This window comes from Trachemys scripta, chromosome 10, assembly GCF_013100865.1.
Source record: "Trachemys scripta elegans isolate TJP31775 chromosome 10, CAS_Tse_1.0, whole genome shotgun sequence".
In the NCBI taxonomy this organism is placed as follows: Eukaryota; Metazoa; Chordata; order Testudines; family Emydidae; genus Trachemys; species Trachemys scripta.
The window spans coordinates 9,560,380-9,583,516 of NC_048307.1; the positions used below are offsets into that span (position 1 = coordinate 9,560,380).

Consider the following 23,137-nt stretch of genomic DNA (forward strand, 5'->3'; position numbering starts at 1 on the left):
AGGAAATGAAAATGGGGATGACAATCATGTCGGAGATGTCTCTAGAGATGCAGGCGTGGTGGATGACAAGAGTGGTAAGGATGGGCATTAGAAAACCAGAGGCCCCTGAATGTTTCCGTAGAGTAGCCTTTACAAACACTGCCCACAAACAAAAAGTTTAAGTGAGGTTATTAAACTGATTATTCCCTAAATTGACTGGAACAGCTTCCCACTACCCCAGTGCCCTGATCCTCACCAAATGTGTTTCCTTTTAGGATAAGCACTTCAATAGAAATTTCAAAATTTGTAGGTGTCAAGAACTCACCTGCCAGCCTTTGTCAGCAGTCCTGTAATATGGATAATGCTTGGTGATGTGGGCATAGATCCCACTTAGTGTTAATTGCCTGTCTTGGGCTGAAGATATGGCCTGCACAATTAATTGAGCATAGGAATATGGTGGTTTGGACTCATCCTAAAAGAGAGGACACAACAGGGGAAGCTTAATTTCAGGATTACGGATTCTTACGCTGGAGTTTACACACAAGCCAGATACTAAATGCCCACTAGATATAGCTAAACTTTCTACCAAACAATATTTTCTGTTGGAAAAAAGTTCCAAAGGTTTGCTATGTTTTTTAAATTTTCCACCCAGTTCTGCTTCCAGGCACTAGTACCAAGCATGACTTAGTCCTGCTCCACCATCTCCAGGAAGAAATTCACTAGAAAGGTTTATTTCCAGTTCCTCACATTGCTCCATCAGTGCATCTCCACCAAGAACAGCCACCCTGGTTTAGGGGAGAATTCAATCTTCATAGCTATCCAGTATTGTGCTCCCTTGCTAGATCCCAAACCTAGCATTACCAAGAGAGAAACTACAGCTTCAACGTAGGTATCAGGGCACTTCATCAAGACTGAATTCCCTCCTTATGTTTGTTTGTTATGTTTTTAAAAGCGAATCCTCTCTACACTGCTCTCCTCACCTCTTGTCCCTGAACTGCAGGCCTGTGTACTCTGCCTGAGTTAAACAGCAAGCTCTTCAAGGTAGGGACCCTGTCTTTTATTCCCCAGTGTATTTTACAAAGTGTTGTGTACATCTGTGGAGCTGTTAATTAAAGAAGAAAAATAAAACTCCTTGGTTTTAATACTCTTCCAATACATAACTTCTTAGGGGGAACACCTGCATGTCAGGCTGCATGGTCCATCAAAAAAGGCAGATTCCTGTAACTTGACCTTTTAAGTGAATGCAGAAAATAAATTTGGGAAGCTAACCTAGCGGTGATATCCAGGAGCCAGTGACTGACACGGAGGGGGATGACCCAGTGACCCTCAGGGGTGTTAAGTATCCCAATGGAAATACGTAACACACATGTACAACAGATAAATGATCTTTCGACTTGTTTAACTACAGTACACTGCCAGGCCTGAAAACCTCCCCAAGCACTGCCGGGCAGATAATGTTTCTCTGAACCTTTGGGCTGTCCCCGCCAGACGCGTCTGCCTGCTGCTCTGATGCTGCTTTCGCTGCGTACTCTGCTGCCAGCTGCAGGTCCGAGGTAATGTTCTGAACAAAGCGATAGCCTGAGGATCCAGCGCCACGTGGACTGGCCGGGCAGGAGTTGGGAACACTGCAGAGGGTAGAGAGGAGACAGAGACATCCATCTCCAGTTATTTATTAACAGCAACAAGTGTACAGACAACTCCTACCATCCAAGGATTTCTAGGCAATTGGCGAACAAGAATCTACATCTCTGAGAAGTAGGTAGGTACTGAACAACTTTCTCCACATGGGTTAACCCAAAACTTAGAGAGGTTGAATGACTTGCCCAAGATCATGAAATAAGTCAGTTGCAGAAGTCCTAACTTGACTTCCAGAAGTTCTGACTTCCTTTCACCTGCTGTAGTCACTAGACAACACGCAATTTCAAAGCATGAAGCAGGATCACTCCTCTGTGAAGCCAGCATGGGACTCCACTGAAAACCAAATATTGTATCAGAGTTTGTCTTTCTGGAGTAAATAAGTTACACAAGTAATTAAAAGCCTTACTCTTCAATCATAAATCTGGCCAATACCATTCTCTGTCTAAGATATAGATGTTGATCGCTTAACTTCTCTACTTAAAAAGACTACTTATTTTTTACAGTATCACTGTTAAAACCATAATGACAGATGCAACACTGGGTGCACCAGCACTGGGCTTTAGAGGGCTGTTCAACAACACAAAGGTTAATGTCAAGTAGCTAAAACCACAGCAACCTCTAAAGGCCACTTATCTCCTTAACCTACCAGCATACAAACCCTACTGACAACCAATGGGAGCTGCAGATACAGGTAGAGTGCCCTTCAGATCAATGTTTTTGCAGATTGGTTAGGGAAAAGAAAAATAACTAAGAGTTCTAGGACTGCCACAAGATGGCACTTTAGGAACAGTTATGAAATAGGGAAAGCCACACCAAGACTGGTATAAGGTTACAAATAAACAACGAAGGTGGGTCTATAGTCTGCAGCACCACTCAGACACACGAGTACATACAACAGGATGAGAATTAATTAGCAAAACTAGTCTGGGGAGGGGAGGGTCACACATTCTTGATTTGTGGGAACAAGACTGCTTGGCAGGTGAGATGGCGAGTCTGAAGCATCATTCATGTGTTGTCCCTTCTCTCTCCAGGGCTGAGCAGCACAGTGAAATGGACCACAATCCAATCACAGGATTACCTACTTCTTTCCCATTAAAGTACACTCAGAATGATCAATAAGAAAGAGGAACGATATTTAAATATTTACATATGGAGATAGAGGATTTTTTTTTTATTGTAACTGCATTAGAGGAGAATGGAAAAAGACGCCTAGTCCCCTGTAGTGGGCTTAGGTACTGCTGTCACAAATTATTCTCCTCTCAGCAAAATGGCCACCAACAGCAGTAAATTTAAGTGCCAATTATAAAGAACAATTTTCAAATGCAGCTGTCAACGTAAACTGAAAACTACTGCTTCTCACTCCTGCTTCCTGAAAATGGCTGTGTTGCTAAACTCAGCATCGGGCCGATTTATTTTAACAATGGATTACAGAAAGTTTCCTTGGGATAGGAACGAACGAACACACACACACGCACACACACACCCCTCAAAGTTTTCGACAGTACAAGGTAACTCAAGGGTGACCTCTCCTGTCGCATCCACTCTGAATCCTACACTCAACAGGAACATCACCATTCAGAAGCTCAGGCTGAAGCTTTTAAGGAGCAAGGTGTTTTTGGTGAAGGACCCATGGTTATGAAACTCCTGACCCCAGAGACCAGGATAAATTCTTGTCTCATCTCTGAGTGCAATTTAAGACGCAACTCTTTGCTCATGCCTTCCCCCAATAAAGGAGGCAACCAAATGCCCCCCCCGAATAGCTTCTTCCTGGTATGATCCACAGAAAGAAGACTTAATTAAGGGAGACAAGAACGCTCATTCCCAAGCAGCAGTAGTGCTTCTTTTAATTGTTGCATATGGTGATTAGGATTGTGGCAATATGCAGACGAGAAAGAGATTAAGAATTAAGAGTTGTGTCGATATTGCTAACCATTTGTGATCACACCATATCAGTATGCCACAAACAAAACTGTTAAAAACCAAGCCAGAGAAGAAGTGGAGAGACCAGAGCTCCTCCAATCAATCTGTGCACTTTAAAAAGGGTGCATCTTTTTTGTGCTTTTACTAAGACGCGGTGTAATTTCAAGGCTTGTGCGCAGAATGCTCATGCCGTTCAGACAGGTAACGAATTGATTCTTGAAGATAAGCAGAGAAAATGTGGCTCCTGCTGTTCAGGTTTGGGCTTCTACTGGTTACATTTAAACTCATGACCATCTTTATAAAAGCCATCAAGAAACAAATTTGCAGCTTCCGCGGCATTTTGATTCTTAACAGAAATAATTTTTTGTTAAAAAACTAGCAATACCTGGCCCCCGAATTCAGAGAGAATATCTTGTCATCTCAACATTGTACTAAACTGGGCTGTGCTTGCAAACCCCCTTCAGAATAAAATGTTATTAACTCTAAGGAAACTAGCCAGCTCCACTGTGGATGTCACAGGAAATTATCCAGTAGTGGGGGTAACCTGGAGTGGCCATGGCGCTTGGAAACTTGGGAATAGTGACTTCCCCCAACCTGCCTCTACCATGATGGGACCCTTTCCTCCAGACAAACTTGCCACTTCTCAACAGCTCCTTTAGGCCAGGGAAGGCCAGTCACATTCAGAGTTGTGGGTGGGAGAATCAGGAACATGTAACAAGCTCAGAGCTGCTCTTTGCAGGGGGCCAGAGGCACTATCAGGTAAAGCAAGCTCTCAGCTTACTTTTGGGGAGTTCCCGTAGTGCTGCTGGAGCTGAAGGGGCTGAGAAAACAAGAAATTTACAACCGAGGAAGGAGGAGGAACTCACGTTGCAAAGAGGGTGGGAAGATAAGAGGGGGAGGGGGAGAGAGAAGGTTTTGGGTATGTCTATGCAACAAAACAAAAAAACCCTGCAGCAGTTGACCTGGGCTCTGAGAGACTCTCTGCCACTCCCCCTCTCCCTCCCCCCATGCAGACATACCAGCATGGACAAGTGTCCTAAGGGTTAAGTCAAAATTAGAGTTCAGTATAGTTTAAAGCAAACACAATGCAGTGACTTGTCGATTTCCTAGAGTTCCTGGAATTCTCCTCACTACCCCCCAACAGCAACAGGCCAGGGGAAGCGTGGAATTGCTCACACCCTAAATAAAAAAAAAAGTTCCAGAGATAAACAAAGGCTATTTTCCCAAACATATAGCTGTTCGTATTATAAGACTGATGCAAACAAAAACAAACAAAAAAAACCCAAAAAACCCAAAGCCATGTGGTCTAGGATAATACTGTGCAGGATATAAATATTTTGTTAAGCAAATACTACAAAAAACACTGGATCTATTTTAATACTACTGTAATTTTTACTGATAAAACTACAGATAATAGAACTTGGCACACTTTAATCTGGCTCAGTTCTACATTTGGCAATTGCTACTGAAGAAAATTTGGAATACACCTCTTGGGCAGTAGAATAAATCTTGTAGCTTTCATTTCAAACCACTTCAGAAATTGATATGCAAGCTACAGACATGCATCATTCAAACACCAGTGAAATGCAGCATTTCTAACAATTTAGGAAGGAAGTAAACAGTATATCCAATTGAAACTGCATGGAAGATTTAAGTATATCAGTTACATAGACCCAAGCTGAAATTTGGCCAGGATACCAGGTGTTAATGCCCCCACTCTTACACAGACCACCAGTGACCCTTAATAACCATAAATTCTCACAATCTCAGTTTTACATCATTATCACAGACCATACCTCCAGCAACTTAGTTTCCTTTATACCAGGTTGAGACGTTGTTGTAGAACTGTCAGATCACCACCTACTGAATCACAAACCCCACTTCTTTTTATCAAATCTTCTATTCAAGTTCTACTAGACCCAATCTTACTTCACTTGTAAGATGAAATGAGATGACATCCTGATGTGGTGTGAGTGCAGGTCACACTAATCCCTGTAATAGCCAGAATACCTTTTAAGTGTAGGACTCATTTCAGGCTGCAGTGAGTGTAAAATCTCAAAGTCAACATTTTTACTAGTAGCATTATTTAAATGTCTATACAAGCCTACACATTTATGATTTCTAGCATCCAATAAAACAAACTTGTCAGCTGTTCTAAAGAGTATGCAGTAATATGTATTTCTGTATACTTTTCATCCATGGATACTAAAGTACTGAGCAAATTTTAAATCTGTCATATATAAATAATACATAAATGTGCTTGGCACTTTAATATCTATGGATGCAAAGTCTATATCTGAATTAAGCATCACAACCCCCCCCCCTTAAATATTAGCCCCATTTTACAGATAGGAATGTTTTCTATTCCCAGCTTTCCAATAAACTTATCTTTTCTGTGTTTGTTTCCCTGACTCCCAATGCCATATACTTCCCAAAAGTATGGGCAGTTTATTTAACGTGTGCATAGTCGTCTAGCCAAGCAATGGCATCCTCAGTGGCATTATGCAGGTCCTCTAGGCCACTGAACTTAGTCGGCAGGCATTACTCGACAACGTGCGTCATCATCTGCGTTGCACCACAGCTGCACAAAGGGCTGTCACAAAGGCCCCAGCGATACTGGTTGGCTGCACAGAGACTTTGCCCGGTCCGGAACCTGTTCAACAGGGACCATTGGCGACGGGGCAGGTCAAAGCCAAGCAGGCAGATTGTGGGGTCGGCAACGAGGGACTGGCTAGGGATTATAACAGATCCATTCCTCTCGCCAGAGTGTTTTCACCCTAACATCCTGGCGTGATGGATGAGACCAGAATGGGCGACGTGACAGCAAACACGCAGCTGATGGTTTAAGAAGGTCATTGTGCAGCGGCAGGCTTGAGCTGGCACATATTTTCTGCGGTAACTTGCCAGCGGCAACCTCTCGTCTGATATGAGGAGGAGCAATATTGCTCAGAACTGGAAGTCAAGGGAGTGGAGTCGGATACAGGGTACCGGAGATGATGTGCACGGTGGCATGTAACTGCGTATCCACCAGTTTAGTGTGTGACAATCGACTCCAAACTGGTGTGCAGTGGAATACGAGGTGGCAAGAGTGAACATCCACAAAGTTGGAGCACGAGTACCCCATGACGAACCTGTCAGTTTGCTAAGAAGATTGTTGCGCATCTTAACTTTAGCAGCTGTCTTCGTCAGGTGGGCATGGTAACTCAGTGTGCAGTCTAAGGTCACACCTAGATAGACCGGTTCTACTTCATGCTTCACCTGCTGACCATTCAGATAAACATTCAGTTCTTGGGTTACGCAGGCGTGATGAAGATGGAACAAACTGGAGACTGGTTTTAGGACACTTGGCTGGAGGTGACAAGTCTTATAGTAGTCAGCTAACGTTATGTCCCAGTTTAAGGTGGCATTAAACTCGTGAAATATCTGGGCCTGGGTACCACATTCATTTGTCTGCGTAAATGAATTTTCGTGACTCGGTTGTTGGCATTGATGTAAAGGTTCAATAGGGTTGGAGAAAGCAGACAGCCCTGGGGTAACCCATTGCTCTGTCGAATCCAAACACTCATCTTCTCCCCCATATGGACTCTGAACTGCCTATAGCGGAGGAACAGTTCAACGACACCTGTGACCCAAGGTACAGGCAGTGAGAGAACGTAACAAAGCCATGCTGGTGCTTACTGCCATTCCTTTCTATGAAGATAGCTTCTGAAGCTTGAACCCTACAAATATTTATTTGAGTCAGGTATTCAATGGATAAAGCACTTGTTTGACTTCCCTGGGAGTAGAGCAAAATATCATCTTGGGCTCCTACATGACTGTTTGCTAGACTTGGCACCTGCACTGCTAAGAGAGATGGGAAAAACTGGTTGAAATAAGGTGAACCGAACATGAACATATACATATGTATATTCATGTGTGCAGTGTTTGTGAAAGAAACCTGACAGACATTTCAGAGAATGAAATCCAGAAAACAGATACAGCAAAGACAGCAATGGAGCAATCTTCCCCCATGCTAAGCTGGCAATCTGCTTTGCTCCCGTCTCTCTCTAAAGGTATGTCTACATTTAAAACACTACAGGAGCACAGGTGCACCACTTCAGAGTAGAGACTACCTATGTCGATAGGAGGGGCTCTCCCATCTGTGTAGTGTACCGCCCAGAGAGGTGGTAGCTAGGTCGACAGAAGAATTCTTCCGGCAACCTAGCGCTGTCTACACCAGGGGTTAGGTTGGTATAGCAACGTCTCAGGCGTGTGGACTTTTCATACGCCGAGAGATGTAGCTATACCGATGTAAGTTCCTAGTGTAGACCAGCCTTAAGTCTATGTCTACACTGCAAGTACTGGGTCAAAGTACAGTGCTTTGGCTTGCAAAATAACTGAGAACCAACAGTTTCCATGCTACACCAATCAGATATAAGGGGCAAGGAATCCTCCATCAGCTTCTCCCTCCCCAGCCTCACACAGCCTAAACCCAAAAATGTAACTCAAAGAAAGGCAGGTCCTTGCATGCTGCATGTTTTAGACAAGCTTCAGAAATGTAATCATAAATGGTGAGGCTGCCAAACCAAACTGGATTTTGAAGCGAGGGATGTGTCTCAGAACAGGTCTGCCTGGTTAAATATCGAAGAAAAACAAATCAAAACAAGCCACAACCAGGGAAAGTTAAACTACCCACAAAGACTCAATCTCTTAGTACGTCCGCAGCTCCAGTGGCTCCCCTTCTAAAAAGGAGTGAGATCACTCTGCCCTTGGAATCAATGAAGTCTTTATTCCAGCACTGATCAGGAGAGATAGAAGGAAGGGGAAGTGCCTATGTTGCTAGTGCCACCTCTGCAGCTTCTCCTCTAGCACATGGCCTCCATCTGAAATAAACCATGCACCGGAATTCCCAAGTGTGGTGAACCTTGCCAATATGGTGTGTGCGTGTCGGGTTATCTGGCTTGCAGCTTGAACACCTGCTATTTTTAATCACCAAGTCACCATGCTGAATATTCTGTTCCCACAGAGTACTGAATGACCAAGACAACACAGGAAGTCCACAAAATACCCATCTCAGAGTACTTCACTGACTGCAAACTGTTAATAGTGCTGGCGCAATGGAAAACTCACAGGCGATCCTGGAATATATGGTTATGGGGTATATGAATAGGTATAATGACTAGAACAGGATGAATAACTGGACAATTGAACTTGATGTTACCTTAGCTTTCCCCACCACACACTTACTGGAATAAAACATTAATTTGGATTAAATCCCAAGTGACCTGAAATAGATCAACTGTAGGGCTGATCTATATTCTGTCCAAGGCAACCGGGCTCTTACCAAGGTTGAACTGGAAGCAAGGCACATCAAGCACTTTTCACACAGGTAATACAACATTGCACATACTACTACTTGCATTCCTACAGCATTTCATATGTTTGAAGAACCATATACAATTTAATCTACAAAACACTTTTAGGAAGTAGCCATTACCCACATTTCACACATGGAAAAAAAAAAAAAAAAAAAAAAACGGAGGCAGAGCGTTTAAATGATTTGCCCAAGGCCACAAAGCAAGTCAGTGGCTGGGCCAAGATGAGAACTTAGTTCCTGAGTTCTACCCTCATCCTCATTCCATTATTAGAGCACACTGTCTCCCATAGCATAGATCATTAGCATTGCATTGTGAAAATATAAAAATCAGACCAGAATAAAAGCATCTGTACTGCCCATAATACTTGAGTATTTGCACAGTACACTTCATAATATGCAAATCTCTGAAGATCTAGCAATTAAATTCATTCAAGTTCCCCACTTTACTAGCCACATGCAATATTATTAAAAATGAATACATTTTTAAAATCCTACCTTTCATTATTTATGCTGGGGTGGCCAAACTTACTGACCCTCTGAGCTGCATATGACAACCTTCACAAGTTTGAGAGCTGGGGCACGCCTGCCAGGGCTTGTGGCTTCAGCCCCGTGGGAGACACTTGCTGAGGCTCAGAGTTTCAGTCCTGCGGGGTGGAGGGTCTCAGGGCTTCAGCCCCACAGGATGTGCCAGCCAGGGTTTGAGGCTTCAGCCCCACTCCTGCTGAAGCCCCAAGCCCCAACAGGTGCCTCCCATGGGGCAGAAGCCCAGAGCTCCCTCCACCAGTCTGGTAGGCAGAAAAAGGGGAGGTGTGGGGGGGCAAGGTTCCCTCTAATTTTTCTACGCAGATGCGGAATGAATTTTGTTATGTGAAACAGTATGGAGGTGGTGTGTGTCACACCACTCCATACTGGTGCACATACAAAATTCATGTGGTGGGGCCGAGGGGTTTGGCGTGCAGGAAGGGGCTAAGGGCTGGGGCAGAGGGTTCAGGTGTGGGCTCTGGAGTGGGGCTGGGAATGGGAGGCTGAGGGTGCAGGCTGCCCCAGGGCTAAGATGGGGAGAGAGAGAGAGAGGACTCCCCACAGCAGCACCTGGGCTGGGGGGTGGGGGGGAGAAGAGGCGCTTCTCCCCACCATGGCAGCTCTGGGGCTGGGGCCACCGGATAGGTGCCTTTTCCCCGTCCGGGGCAGGGGTGCCTCTGCCCCGTCCATGGCAGGTTCAGGCCTAGGCTGGGGCCCGGGGAGGGGCGCCTCTCTCCACTGCAGCAGGTCCAGGGCTGGGGGAGAGGCATCTCTCCCCGCCGCAGCCCTGAGCGCCTGCGTGGCACTTAATAGATTCATAGATTATAGGACTGGAAGGGACCTCGAGAGGTCATCGAGTCCAGTCCCCTGCCCGCATGGCAGGACCAAATACTGTCTAGACCATCCCTGATAGACATTTATCTAACCTACTCTTAAATATCTCCAGAGACGGAGATTCCACAACCTCCCTAGGCAATTTGTTCCAGTGTTTAACCACCCTGACAGTTAGGAACTTTTTCCTAATGTCCAACCTAGACCTCCCTTGCTGCAGTTTAAACCCATTGTTCCTGGTTCTATCCTTAGAGGCTAAGGTGAACAAGTTCTCTCCCTCCTCCTCATGACACCCTTTTAGATACCTGAAAACTGCTATCATGTCCCCTCTCAGTCTTCTTTTCCAAACTAAACAAACCCAGTTCTTTCAGCCTTCCTTCATAGGTCATGTTCTCAAGACCTTTAATCATTCTTGTTGCTCTTCTTTGGACCCTTTCCAATTTCTCGACATCTTTTTTAAAATGCGGTGCCCAGAACTGGACACAATACTCCAGCTGAGGCCTAACCAGAGCAGAGTAGAGCGGAAGAATGACTTCTCGTGTCTTGCTTACAACACACCTGTTAATGCATCCCAGAATCATGTTTGCTTTTTTTGCAACAGCATCACACTGTTGACTCATATTTAGCTTGTGGTCCACTATAACCCCTAGATCCCTTTCTGCCGTACTCCTTCCTAGACAGTCTTTTCCCATTCTGTATGTGTGAAATTGATTTTTCCTTCCTAAGTGGAGCACTTTGCATTTGTCTTTATTAAACTTCATCCTGTTTAACACAGACCATTTCTCCAATTTGTCCAGATCATTTTGAATTATGACCCTGTCCTCCAAAGTAGTTGCAATCCCTCCCAGTTTGGTATCATCCGCAAACTTAATAAGCGTACTTTCTATGCCAATATCTAAGTCGTTGATGAAGATATTGAACAGAGCCGGTCCCAAAACAGACCCCTGCGGAACCCCACTCGTTACGCCTTTCCAGCAGGATTGGGAACCATTAATAACAACTCTCTGAGTACGGTTATCCAGCCAGTTATGCACCCACCTTATAGTAGCCCCATCTAATTTGTATTTGCCTAGTTTATCGATAAGAATATCATGCGAGACCGTATCAAATGCCTTACTAAAGTCTAGGTATACCACATCCACCGCTTCACCCTTATCCACAAGGCTCGTTATCCTATCAAAGAAAGCTATCAGATTAGTTTGACATGATTTGTTCTTCACAAATCCATGCTGGCTGTTCCCTATCACCTTAGGCTGTGGGCACGCAGCTTAGAGGGAACTTGAGGGGGGGCTCCGGGAGCTGTACTTTAACTGTAAAAGAGCCACATGCAGTTCATGAGCCGCTGTTTGGCCTCTCCTGACTTATGCCATTAACTCACTCAATTTGGACAACGAGAATAGACTAGTCAGTTTTCCTTCCTGCTGACAGCCATCTTACAGTTACATTTTTGGGTCCTCAGGCAATAACACAGCACATCCTTGTCTACACAGAAACTTGCAACACCATATGGACACTCATATTCTGGTATAAAGAGTGGCTTTTTTTGGTTTAGCTTAAGTTGATTGGGACCAGGTTTAAGGTAAACTTAAATAAGCCGCTCTTCTATCAAAATAAGTGTCCATACAGGCTTTTTCACTGGTTTAACAAATACTGGTTTAAATTCACAGCTTAGGTTATACCCATGTAGACAAGACCTAATTCTCAAACTGTGGTCCACAGAGAACTTACAAAGGCTGCTCTGCAGAGCTGAAACAGTGGTGAGAGACTTCTAAACCCACAGGCTAGGATATCTGCTGCTCACTATAGCCCAATTGCCTAGGGTCTCCAGAGTCTTTTCAACCAAGCGAACTGAAAAATTCATGCCACTCTTCATCCAGCAGTAGTGCTTCAAATTCTTCATTTCAGGTGATTTGGGGTGTAAAGTTTCAACTGTGAAAGTTTGTAACCAAGAACAACAGCTACAGGGGGGAAGGTCAAGTGCCCATGATAAAATCTGTTTTTAAGAAAGTGGACAACATAATAAGAGAGAGTTTGAAAAATTGCAAGACAATACTTAGAACTAAATAAAAAAGCCAGTATTTTCCCTAAATTTCATGACCATTTACACTGATTAGATTTTGTATAAACTTTTTCTTTTTTTTAAAACTTCAGAAACTGAAGTAAATGAGTACAAGACAGGATGCCAGAGCCTACTGTTACTCCTACACTGATTCACTGTTGACCCGGAAGTACTAACAGAACTGCCCCCATTTTCAGAAATGCTGATAAAATTCCAAGTTTAAAAAAAAACAGAGTTAAGTTACTACTGGGTTATCAGTAACAAAGCCGGATTAAAATAAAAGATTTAAACCATTTTAAATTGCGCCTCGAAGTGATGCTAAGTAGGTGCTTGGGAAATAACTCCAGACCAAACTTCATTTCTAAGGCTTCACTACACTACAAAGACAATCCAGTCTGAAGATCTGGTTACATGACCCTGAAAATGTGTTCATGGTGAATGAGGGTAATCTATGGCATAACTAGGTCTTCTAATTCAGTGGTATTTTGCAGTACACTCAAGGAATTCAAGGGTTACAATAAGGTGTATGATATTAAAAGAGGATGTCTGTAATGGAGCACCAGAGCTTGAAAGCCCTGCATTAAAGGCAGTCCTATAACTCTTGAGATTTATTGTGACAGTTAGGTGTATTTCACAGACTGAATTTAGCCTAACAGCACATGGTCTCACCCACAGAGAAGTTATTCAGTGCCCTGAATCAACAGAAAAGGATTTTTTCTGCCTGACTCTGAGTGCCATGTTCTTATGATCAGGCTGTTTTATCAGTTTCCTATTGACTGAGACTTCTCTGGGTTTCTTTTCCATCTTGGCACCAGCAAGGCAGAGCACAATAGTGATTTTTAAAGGAATTCTGAACTCAAACAGGAGGAAATAGCACCAGGGTCTGTCTCTCAGACTCTCACAGAGTCTGCTGCCAGCCAATACATTTTTCCTTGAAGCCATACAACTTCAAAACAGGATTCAACCACATTTACAGATGGTAACTCCTGTAGACAAAGTACCCCTGACTAAGCAAAGAGTGGACTTATTTCCTCCTAGAAGCAAGGAGGTCTCACACTGCAGAGCTGCTGAGGTTGGCAGATTTGATTTTGTTTAAATAAAGCTCATTCCCTCTCTAGGTGGTGCACTTCTCGGAGAGAAAATAAATAGGCTGGAAAAAAACCAGAGGCCGGCAGTGGAGAACCTGCAGAGAAGCAAGCTAAAATGTAAACAGAGAGAGACACACACACACACACAGAGATGGGGTCAGGAGGGCAGGGTGGGGACTGTTTGTTTTGAGCAGTGCCGGTGTGTTTGTTCTTGCAGGTACAGTACCACAAACCAAAACAAAGTTTGGGAAGGATGGAGGGGGAGGAGCAGGGGCCACTTTCCAAAAAGGAAACAAACCCGACCTAGGATCTACAAACTACAACAATTTTCCATCGACCAATCAGGAAAGGGCAAGCCAAACGCACACCAAATTTGGAAAGTTAATACTGGAAAGGGAGGAGAAAGGGAGGGGAGCTGAGCGAATGAAAACCTCCTCCCAACACACGGAGGGAATAAACAGGGGAGGGCTCAAGCTCTGAGCTCTCTCCAGGCCTCAAAAACATATTCTTCGAAAGGGGACAAAAGCAGTTTTGCAGCTAATAACGCAACACGGAGACAGAGGCCTCGGAAAAGGCCGCACTGAGATTCACATTCTGGAGATCCAGTTTATCTACTCAGCGAAGAACATTCACTCTCTCAAGGAAAAAAAATAAACGCAGATCTCATTCACTTCCTGAAACACGAAAGACAGGATATGAGGGTGGAGAGAAGGAGGGGGTGAGGAGCAGAACAGGGATGTTTACAAACATGTCAACTCCTCCCCATCAAGAGGAACACAAAACGAAAGGCATTTGGGCAAGCAAAACCTCAAAGTCTTTTGAGGTTTTCGAAGACTCTGCTGTATTTGCTTCTGCTAAGGCAAACGGATGCAAACATCAATCATCTTTGGTGAATCATCTCTGCTGGGGCAGAGCAAAATTCAGCACTACTATTTCCACTCTCTCCCTATACCCACAAAAAAAAAAAAAAAAAAAAAAAAAAAAAAATCCTAGTGGAGTCATGTATCAGTTCCAGACATATACCAGAGTCAAACGTGCCCCCTCTATGAGGAACGTAAGCCACACTGTGCTGCCTGACACAAAATGACAATGGAAACGGACCACAAAACTACCCACCTCCAACTCCCTGCTGCAACTAGCTTCATTTAAAAGAGGCTGAATATAAACTAAAAATGCAGCATGAACAGAGGACTCAAACCACACCCACCACCAGCCCCCTCCTTCTTGAGTATTTACATTACACAGCAGTGCAACTTAGCAAAGAGGAAAACGCTTACCCAAACAAGCAATGTGCTTCCAATCCCAGGCAAAGCCAAACACTGTCTTCATGACGTCCAAGTCATTCAAGTTTTAATATACGAACTGCATTAGCACTAACAAGTAGGAGAGCCATTGTGCATTACCGCATTTTACAAATTGGTGAATAAGAAAAAACAAACCAAGGCTATTACATCAAACATACTTTGGTTGTTTTGACAACTAGAGTATCTCCTATTGTAACAGCAAATGTATTGTATTATACTCTGTGCAAGTAAAGAAGGTTAGCATTAGGAGATCTCACTTTGGCTCTTCACTATCAACTCTTGGCTGAGAAGCAAGAAAATAAATTATTTGATTGTCTGATTAGACAAGCTTCTGAACCTTTATTAATTATCTACATAATAGAAAATACACATTTATTAACTCCCAAATCTCTGAAGTCTATCAGTGGACCAAGTCTCTGACCAATATCGTTCCCTATCCTTACTGACGGCTACCTAGCTTCAGGGCACATGTTGGCTCCAATTAAAAAAAAAAATAAAAAAAAATTAACAAAATATAACTTATGGAAATGAAAATAAAATTTATAATAAATAATGCAACATAGCAGGCAAACACATTTATGCACATGTAGGGAACACTTAATGGAACAGATCATCCCTAGACCATCAAAGAGGTTTCACTCTATGCCCTTTTCTCATTCTTTAATTTTAGTTCTACGCATTTATTATACAAACTATTTGAGATCTTAAATCTCTATCCCTCACCCCCAGGACTTTTCAATTCATCTTTAAATAGCTTCCATGATCTGGAATATCACACAGTCAAGTTATTTTTAATGGGACATTTCACGTATTAAGGGTACTGGGTAACCAATGCTAGGTTGATGCTTGGAGAATGTGGATGGAATCTCCAGCGTCAACAAGGAGGGAAGACCAGAACCTTCTCTGCACTCTGTATCGCAGGTACCTTACCTGATAGTGCCAGTGGGGGAGGGCAGGGGGCTGACCAAGCTCCGGAGATCCGGCTCCGGAATGTGTATCTTCAGAGGTGATATCTGAGGATAAAGCGGCCGCAGGGGAGGTGATGAAGCTTCCTCCTTCACTTCGTCTTTATGGTATAAAGATGTGAACTGGATCTTTATGACTGTGCTAGGGAATCGGAAAGTACACCTGCAAAAGGGAAAGAAAGAGAAAGGATCAGTGTACTGCGCATAAACCAACTGGATGGAACTTACAAGTCCATGCAGAGACGGTACTCATTAATCTGTGTAGCACTAATGAATACATACGGTAAGAGTTTAGACTTCTCTACAGCACTTTTCCTTCCAGAATCCTAAACCACACTAACATTCATGAAGCCTACAGCGCCCCCGTGAGGATAAGAATTATTATGCCCATTTTATATACATAACTTTTCAAAACTCAGTTAATGTAAGTGACTTTGCCTTAAGCCAAGCAGTGAATCAATAAGAACATAAGAACGGCCATACTGGGTCAGACCATAGGTCCACCTAGCCCAGTATCCTGTCTTCCGACAGTGGCCAATGCCAGGTGCCCCAGCAAGAATGAACAGAGCAGGTAATCATCAAGTGATCCATCTCCTGTCACCCATTCCCCGCTTTTGGCAAACAGAGGCTAGGGACACCATCCCTACCCATCCCTGGCTAATAGTCATTGATAGACCTATCCTCCATGATATTATCTAGTTCTTTTTTGAACCCTGTTATGGCTTGGCCTTCACAACATCCTCTGGCAAAGAGTTCCACGGGTTGAATGTGCATTGTGTGAAGAAATGTTTCCTTTTTTCTTTTTCTTTTTTAAACCTGCTGCCTACTAATTTCATTTGGTGGCCCCTAGTTCTTGTGTTACAGGAAGCAGTAAATAACACTTCCTTATTTACTTTGTTGGGTGTAGTTTCTTACAATAACAATTTTCATCAGGTTAACGTTTTACATCCCTATTGGTAACCGGTAAGCATGCGTCTTACTGGTTAACCTGCCTTAACCGTTAACCCCGGCCAGCCCTGCGCTGCCCAGCCCCATGCCGCCCGGCCCCGCCTGGATTGGCCCCAGCCATGCCGGCAGGACTGGCCCAGCCACTTAATCAGTTAACTATTTAAACAAATTGTTTTTAATCGTTTAAACTGTTAACTTTTTTAATGGTATTTACATCCCTAGTTACCAAAAATACCTAATCACAATCAATACAAAAGTAGAATAGCCATAAGGAGCAAAGACTGAGCAATAAACACTTACAGCCTTTACGGTGTAACCTGGACAACTGTTATATGCAACGTGAAAATTAGTCAGTAACATCTCTATTCATACCACAGCACATTAGGCAAAATTTACGCAATAAACTGCACGAGGCAGTGTTAATGGATTATCACTGATCAAACTGGTTTCTGATCAACAACAGAAGAGCTTATTTAGTAACAGATACTAAGCCATACAGTCCAAAGGGAAGTGACTAACGCAGCCAGAACAGCACCCAGTAAGCCACCAAGACCTTGGTAGCAGTCTTTCATTTTATCTACTACAAATTTGTCACAAACCTCAGTACAGCCCTAGAGAAGCGTTGGGAAATTCAGTGGGAAGTAAACTTTCTGGCATTTTCCATGTTTAAAATGGAACTTTTTAATTTAGTGTTTTCAAGATAGATCAGGCTCTAAAAGTTAGTGTGCTGCAGATTCCACCTCACCGCACTTCTAATTAGGCAATAATGTATAATCAATACAAGCAGTCCACGGATCACTGCATGACTATTTTTGCTTGTACCAGCATCAGGGAGGCAGGAGAGAAACACAGGGTAGCGGGCTTCAGAGTGGAAAAAGTCAGCAGAATATAATTATGCGGAGGTCTTGTCTACAGTGAGAAAAAGAGAGAATCTCCCATCATTTCTCTAGCACCAGTTCGCTGCAGCTTCACATGTGCTAGCAATGCCACAACACTAGAGTAGATTGGGCACCAGCACTGTAACTTTGGTGTTATTAAACCCTGCAGAATTGGAGGATATGGTGGTAAGAACACCCGTGAGTGATTTACACTAGTGTTTCTAGTGCTGATGGCAGGAGAACAATTTCTACTAGACCCAAAATGGAAGATTTATCTCAGTTTTTCACTGAGGACACAGCTCACTTCTTCCCAGGGTGCTTTTAAGGAATCAGCAATGAGTAGTGCAAAGCTAGCTTCCAGGGACATGAAGCTCCCGCTCCTCCCCATTTCATCTTCCAAGTGAGTTTGCTCAGTATTCAGGAGCTTGGAAGCACAATGGTTCTGCTGAATATGGCAGGAGCTTGTGTTGTATCGAATTCACTTCAGAGGCCCTGCCACCTGCACTCAGCAATGCATTAAATAGAAAATCAGCACCTGCAATACAACCCAGCCATGTTTATTTAACCTTTCAAGGCAGGCTCCCCTGCAGTTTTGCTGAGAGAGCGCAATTTGACACAACAGACTATTAGTCCCAGACAACCTTGCAGGGGTGTAATAGACAAAGCCCAGCATGACCAACCCACAACAGGCTTTTGAGAGAACACTCAGGGTTAAGCTTTTGTACGCACCACGGGTTTCCTCACAGAAAGAAAAATATCAAACTGCAATGAGCATCACATACTAAGGTTTTAAACTAGTAAATGCAATGTTTAGACATTTTAAAAACTCCTTAATGGGGACAGACCGCCCTTTATTTCAGTGTTATGGAATTATTATAATACCAGATGCCCAGTCTGTCCCCTCATTTGTGTGAAGACTGAAGAAATATATGGTTACCAAAGCTTTTAGTGGTTCCAAGCTGTTGCTGATCTTAATAGGTTTAACTGCACAAGGCCCGATGGCATCATTGTGCAGGACAGGTATATATGAACAGCAGCCGTATATGCGACCTTCTACTTCAGCCTCATCTCAACAGGCATCTGTGTGCCAGCACGACTTAATCCATTCCACTGTCTCACCTCATTTCTGCAGGAATGGTCCTTAGAATAAGGAACTTCACTCACCCCACACAGCTTCTCCACTATTCAACACTACTACTCTATCAGTAGTGTGTGTATTTTAGTCACTCTTAGCTCCTTGAGCGGGACCCTATGCCCTTCTTGTTTCCTTTTTACCATACTCCTTTGGTTTACCTTATATTTTTTAGGCTTTCTAGAGAACTCTGCTTCTATTGCTGTTGTATTTTAATGCTGCAGCTCCAAGTCACAAATAAATATGAGTTACAAAGTATGAACTATCCCACTATAAAGGTATGTTTAGATGAAGACCATTTAACATTGCTTTGGCTCTCTAGCCCTACCTGCAGCAATCTGATTCAGTCGCATGTCTAAGGGTACGTCTTCACTTACCGGAGGGTCCGGCGGCAGGCAATCGATGTTCTGGGATCGATTTATCATGTCTGGTTAAGACGCGATAAATCGATCCCGGAAGTGTTCACCGTCGACGCCGGTACTCCAGCTCGGCGAGAGGAGTACGCAGCATCGACGGGGGAGCCTCCGTGCCGCGTCTGAACCCGCGGTAAGTTCGGACTAAGGTACTTCGAATTCAGCTACGTTATTAACGTAGCTGAATTTGCGTACCTTAGTCCGAAGTGGGGACTTAGTGGGGACCAGGCCTTCGCCATACCCTCAAATTGGAAGGGAGCGATAGAAACAGGAGCGCTGGGCCTATAGCATGAGCTAAAGATCAATCCATTTGCTGCTGTGTGATGATTTCATGTTAAGAACTGCAGGCTTCCCTCTCCACTGGAGGAGGACCCTGAGAACTACAACCAGTTTCAGCATAGTCTCCCTAGCTAGCACGGAGATGGCTATTTTGTCAGAAAACTGTGTGACAAACATCAGATAAGGTAGGTTAGCTTAATGCACTTTGCTTATCAGGGCTTTGTCTACACTGACTTTTCGTATACCTGTCCACAGCTGTACCTCCACCAGTAGTAGAAATGGCAGGAACTTGCTAGCCAAGATATGGTCATTAAATTGTGTCAAGCCCTATCATCTAAATCTGATTAAAAAGCTGGTAGCTAGTTTATGCTACAGAATTACAGCTGCATCTTGCTGCACACCTAAACATGGTTACAATTTTTTTCTAATGTAGCCAGGGCCTAAGGAATCAATGCCACCAGGAAGCATGCACCCCAGATTCCCATCAACCTCCATTGAGTTTGAGGTAAGTATCCTATAGTAGGATCAGGTCCTGAAGTAGAACATTGTGCCTAGAATTGCTGTTAAGGTTTGGTTCTGTTTGAGGCTGCTAACATTGGCTAGTCTAACTGTATTACTGATTATTCACACTGTTTGAGCTAGTGCTTCACAACAGTATGCAAACGTTCACTAATTATTATGGACATGTGCTGGTGAGCAACCCTATCAGAAACGTAGGGGGTCTCCTTAAGTTTTCACCAGCAAAAGCTCTGCGTTTCCAATTATGCTGCAACTGAATGCAGCTTTTTTTCCCCAACGTTCTCTTAGTTACTTTTCTTCCCCGCCTTGACACCAAAAAAGTCCACCCTAAATCTACATTGAAGTTTGGGATACGAGGTACATTTATTTGAGAAGGCGGCAGAGAATGAGAGGGGTGTGTGTACACCAACGTGGGATTTGCAGATGCCTGGGTTTATGCTTTTGCAAAGGAAGAGATAACAGGGCAGAACACTCAGCACTAAATCAGGACTGCATGTATATTTCTAAAAAAGAAAAAAAATCTGTTAAAAGCTTCAAATACTGTAACTTATTTGATTCATACTGCACATCTCTTCAAGGACTCCTACCAGCCAATATTCTCTAATGTTTCCATCAAAAGAGAGACCACTTTGTGAAAGCACAGATTAGACACAACGTAACAGTGGCCTCCTTCAGATGCCTTTGGAATTCCCAGTTGATATGATTGCAGACCACATTAGTGCTCTACAAAGCACTAAGTTTTACTCGACACTTGCTACTGGCAGTAGTTATGTCCAATAATAACTGGCCATATACACTTCTACCCCGATATAACGCGACCCGATATAACACGAATTCAGCTCTAACACAGTAAAGCAGCGCTCCGGGGGGGGCGGGGCTGCGCACTCCGGTGGATCAAAGCAAGTTCGATATAATGCGGTTTCACCTATACAGGTCTGTCTCATCTTACATGGGGGTTCCGTTCCACGGTTAGCGCCTAAAGCGAAAACTGTGTATAGCCAAAACCCCACTGAGTTCAATGGTGGGCGAAATCGTCCGCACTACATGTATAGTATTAAAACTGTTGTTTTTCTCTTTTGTTTGTTTGTTTTTGCCGACCGCGTAAAGTTGAAATCGCGCATGTTAAATGCGCGTAAGATGCGACAGACCTGTAATGCGGTAAGATTTTTTGGCTCCCGAGGACAGCGTTACATCGGGGTAGAGGTGTAACTATCTGCCAGTTAGTGGCAGACTGTTACAACACACATCATAATTCACACCTTTATTTCCTGTAGGAGAGGGGTTCGTACGCCTTGCAATGACCGACAGTTGGTTTTTAGTTTTGTTTTTTGAAACAGCTAGGTCTCTCCATCTAACTGCACCTCCAGAAAACTCATAAAAGCAAGTTGAAGAAAACTGCATAAATTCCAGAGTGATTGCTATGCCCCTGCTGCACAAGGCAACAGATAGGCTACAATGGCTGCATCATGGAGAAGGCTCCTGCCCCTGATTGCAGAGGTGTGGGTGCTGCTGGTATCACCACATAGAAAGACTTTTCAAAAACTTCCTAGCCATCCTCCTCATCCTGGACAACACAGCATACATCAAGGCAACATTCATGTGGTGAACCAACGATAGTGACCACAAGCATTTCATCAATGTAAGATCTGCAGATAAAATGCTAGGAAACACTAGCCTTTACATAAAATATCCCTCCTCCCCCCCAAAAAAATAAGCAGACTGTAGGGGAAATTGTTTGAAAGTAAAGAAACCACAATGAAAGGTCTTTACCACTACATGATCCTATACTGAACTGAGAGACATTAGACAAAACACTTACATAGGCTAGAAAGAGAATACTACAGCCTTGGTTTCTTTCTTAAAGCACACTATGTGGCATTCAAGCCCCAACAGCTCCTGCTAAGCTCTGATGCATAATGGAAAAGGGAAGATACATTAGAGATTAAAAGGGCCAGGAAATAACGTTGGAAAGTAAAGATTAATAGAACCATTAATAATTCAAGTTAAACCATCACAGAAAAGCAAGATGACAAAATGAAGAAGACATACTGACTGTGAAGGACTCTAGATAAAAAACAAAACAGTGTTAGTTTGTCAGATAGTAGGCACTGTAGGAAAAATACAAAACGGGGAAAAAAATAAACAAAAACTGTAGGTAGGTCTAGTATACAATACTCATCACCAGCAAGTCAGTGCCACCTGTGCTTATCCTCCTTATTTTGTCATAGCATGTGATCCCACTGTACTCAGAAGGTTCAGAAACAAAAGAGTTTGAAATGCAGATGCTGCTAGTGTGCAGAGTGGTGCTATGATGGAGTTGAGGTCGAATTGTATTTTATGCAATGCTTCATTATAAATATACTTTGGGGAATGGGATCACAAAAAAAGTAATAATGTCATTTCTAGGGTTCACTTAAAATAGCAGGAAAGGGAGTGAAGATCATGCCTGCTTTTTTAAATGGGGAGAATTTTAGTGCTTGCAAACAGTGCTGTGCTTATAGCCCTGAAGGCCAAAATCTTCCCTTTATTAAAGTAACATGAGCAATACAGGCAGCAGCCATTCAATCTTCCTCTAACCACCCCACCACTGAGATTTAGCCATGAGTTGAAGGACCACCTCTTAGGATGAAGGGGTAAACAGTCTTTAAAACTGATCAAATTCCTCAGTTTATATTGGCACTGCCAGTGTGCCAATCACAGCAACAACTGGGATGGGAACAGAGCCACTGTCATAACTAGTTGCAAAGGTTTCATTACAAGCCTTCTTGGAGTCAGTCATTCAAAAAACAACCTTAACTCTGCCTCCATAACTGTGCCTACCCTCAGTCCAAGGATCACAATCATTTTACCCCATCAATCTACATAATCAGATTCCAAGAATGTGTCTGTATGTTAATCTATAGCCTAAAATATCTGTTGAGTCAGTATGAAGTGATAGAAGCAACTCTTTATTCAAGAGCTCTCTGTTCAGAATATCACCAGGCTGAATCATCACTGGGTTTTGCTGTCTCTTACCATCCACTTTTTAAATTCTGGGACTTCGACTTTACAAGTTGCACCCATAGAACAACATGAGCTTTCAGCTACTAGTTAGAACATAAACTCCCGGCATAGGGACGCTGTTTTATTTCTATATCCAAGGGCTCGTCTTTACTACTGGGAGATCCACACTGCTGCAATCGATGCAGCAGGGGTTGATTTAGCGGGTCTAGTGAAGACCCACTAAATCGACAGCAGAGTGCTCTCCAATTGACCCCAGTACTCCACCTACCGGAGAAGAGTAAGGTAAGTCGACTGGAGAGCGTC

At 43.4% G+C, this 23,137-nt stretch overlaps 1 protein-coding gene across 3 annotated transcripts in view; it reads right to left on the bottom strand.

Moving 5' to 3' along the window:
- The window catches only part of FOXK1 (forkhead box K1), a 68,888-nt gene that overhangs the window by 17,447 nt on the left and 28,304 nt on the right, over positions 1-23,137 (bottom strand). For all 3 annotated transcript variants that reach the window (XM_034785023.1, XM_034785024.1, XM_034785025.1), the window contains exons 2-4: positions 15,628-15,825; positions 1,448-1,604; positions 305-451 (exon numbers count right to left, since the gene is read on the bottom strand). In XM_034785023.1, coding sequence (XP_034640914.1) covers positions 305-451; positions 1,448-1,604; positions 15,628-15,825 — 502 coding nt within the window. The remainder of the gene's footprint in view (positions 1-304; positions 452-1,447; positions 1,605-15,627; positions 15,826-23,137) is intronic.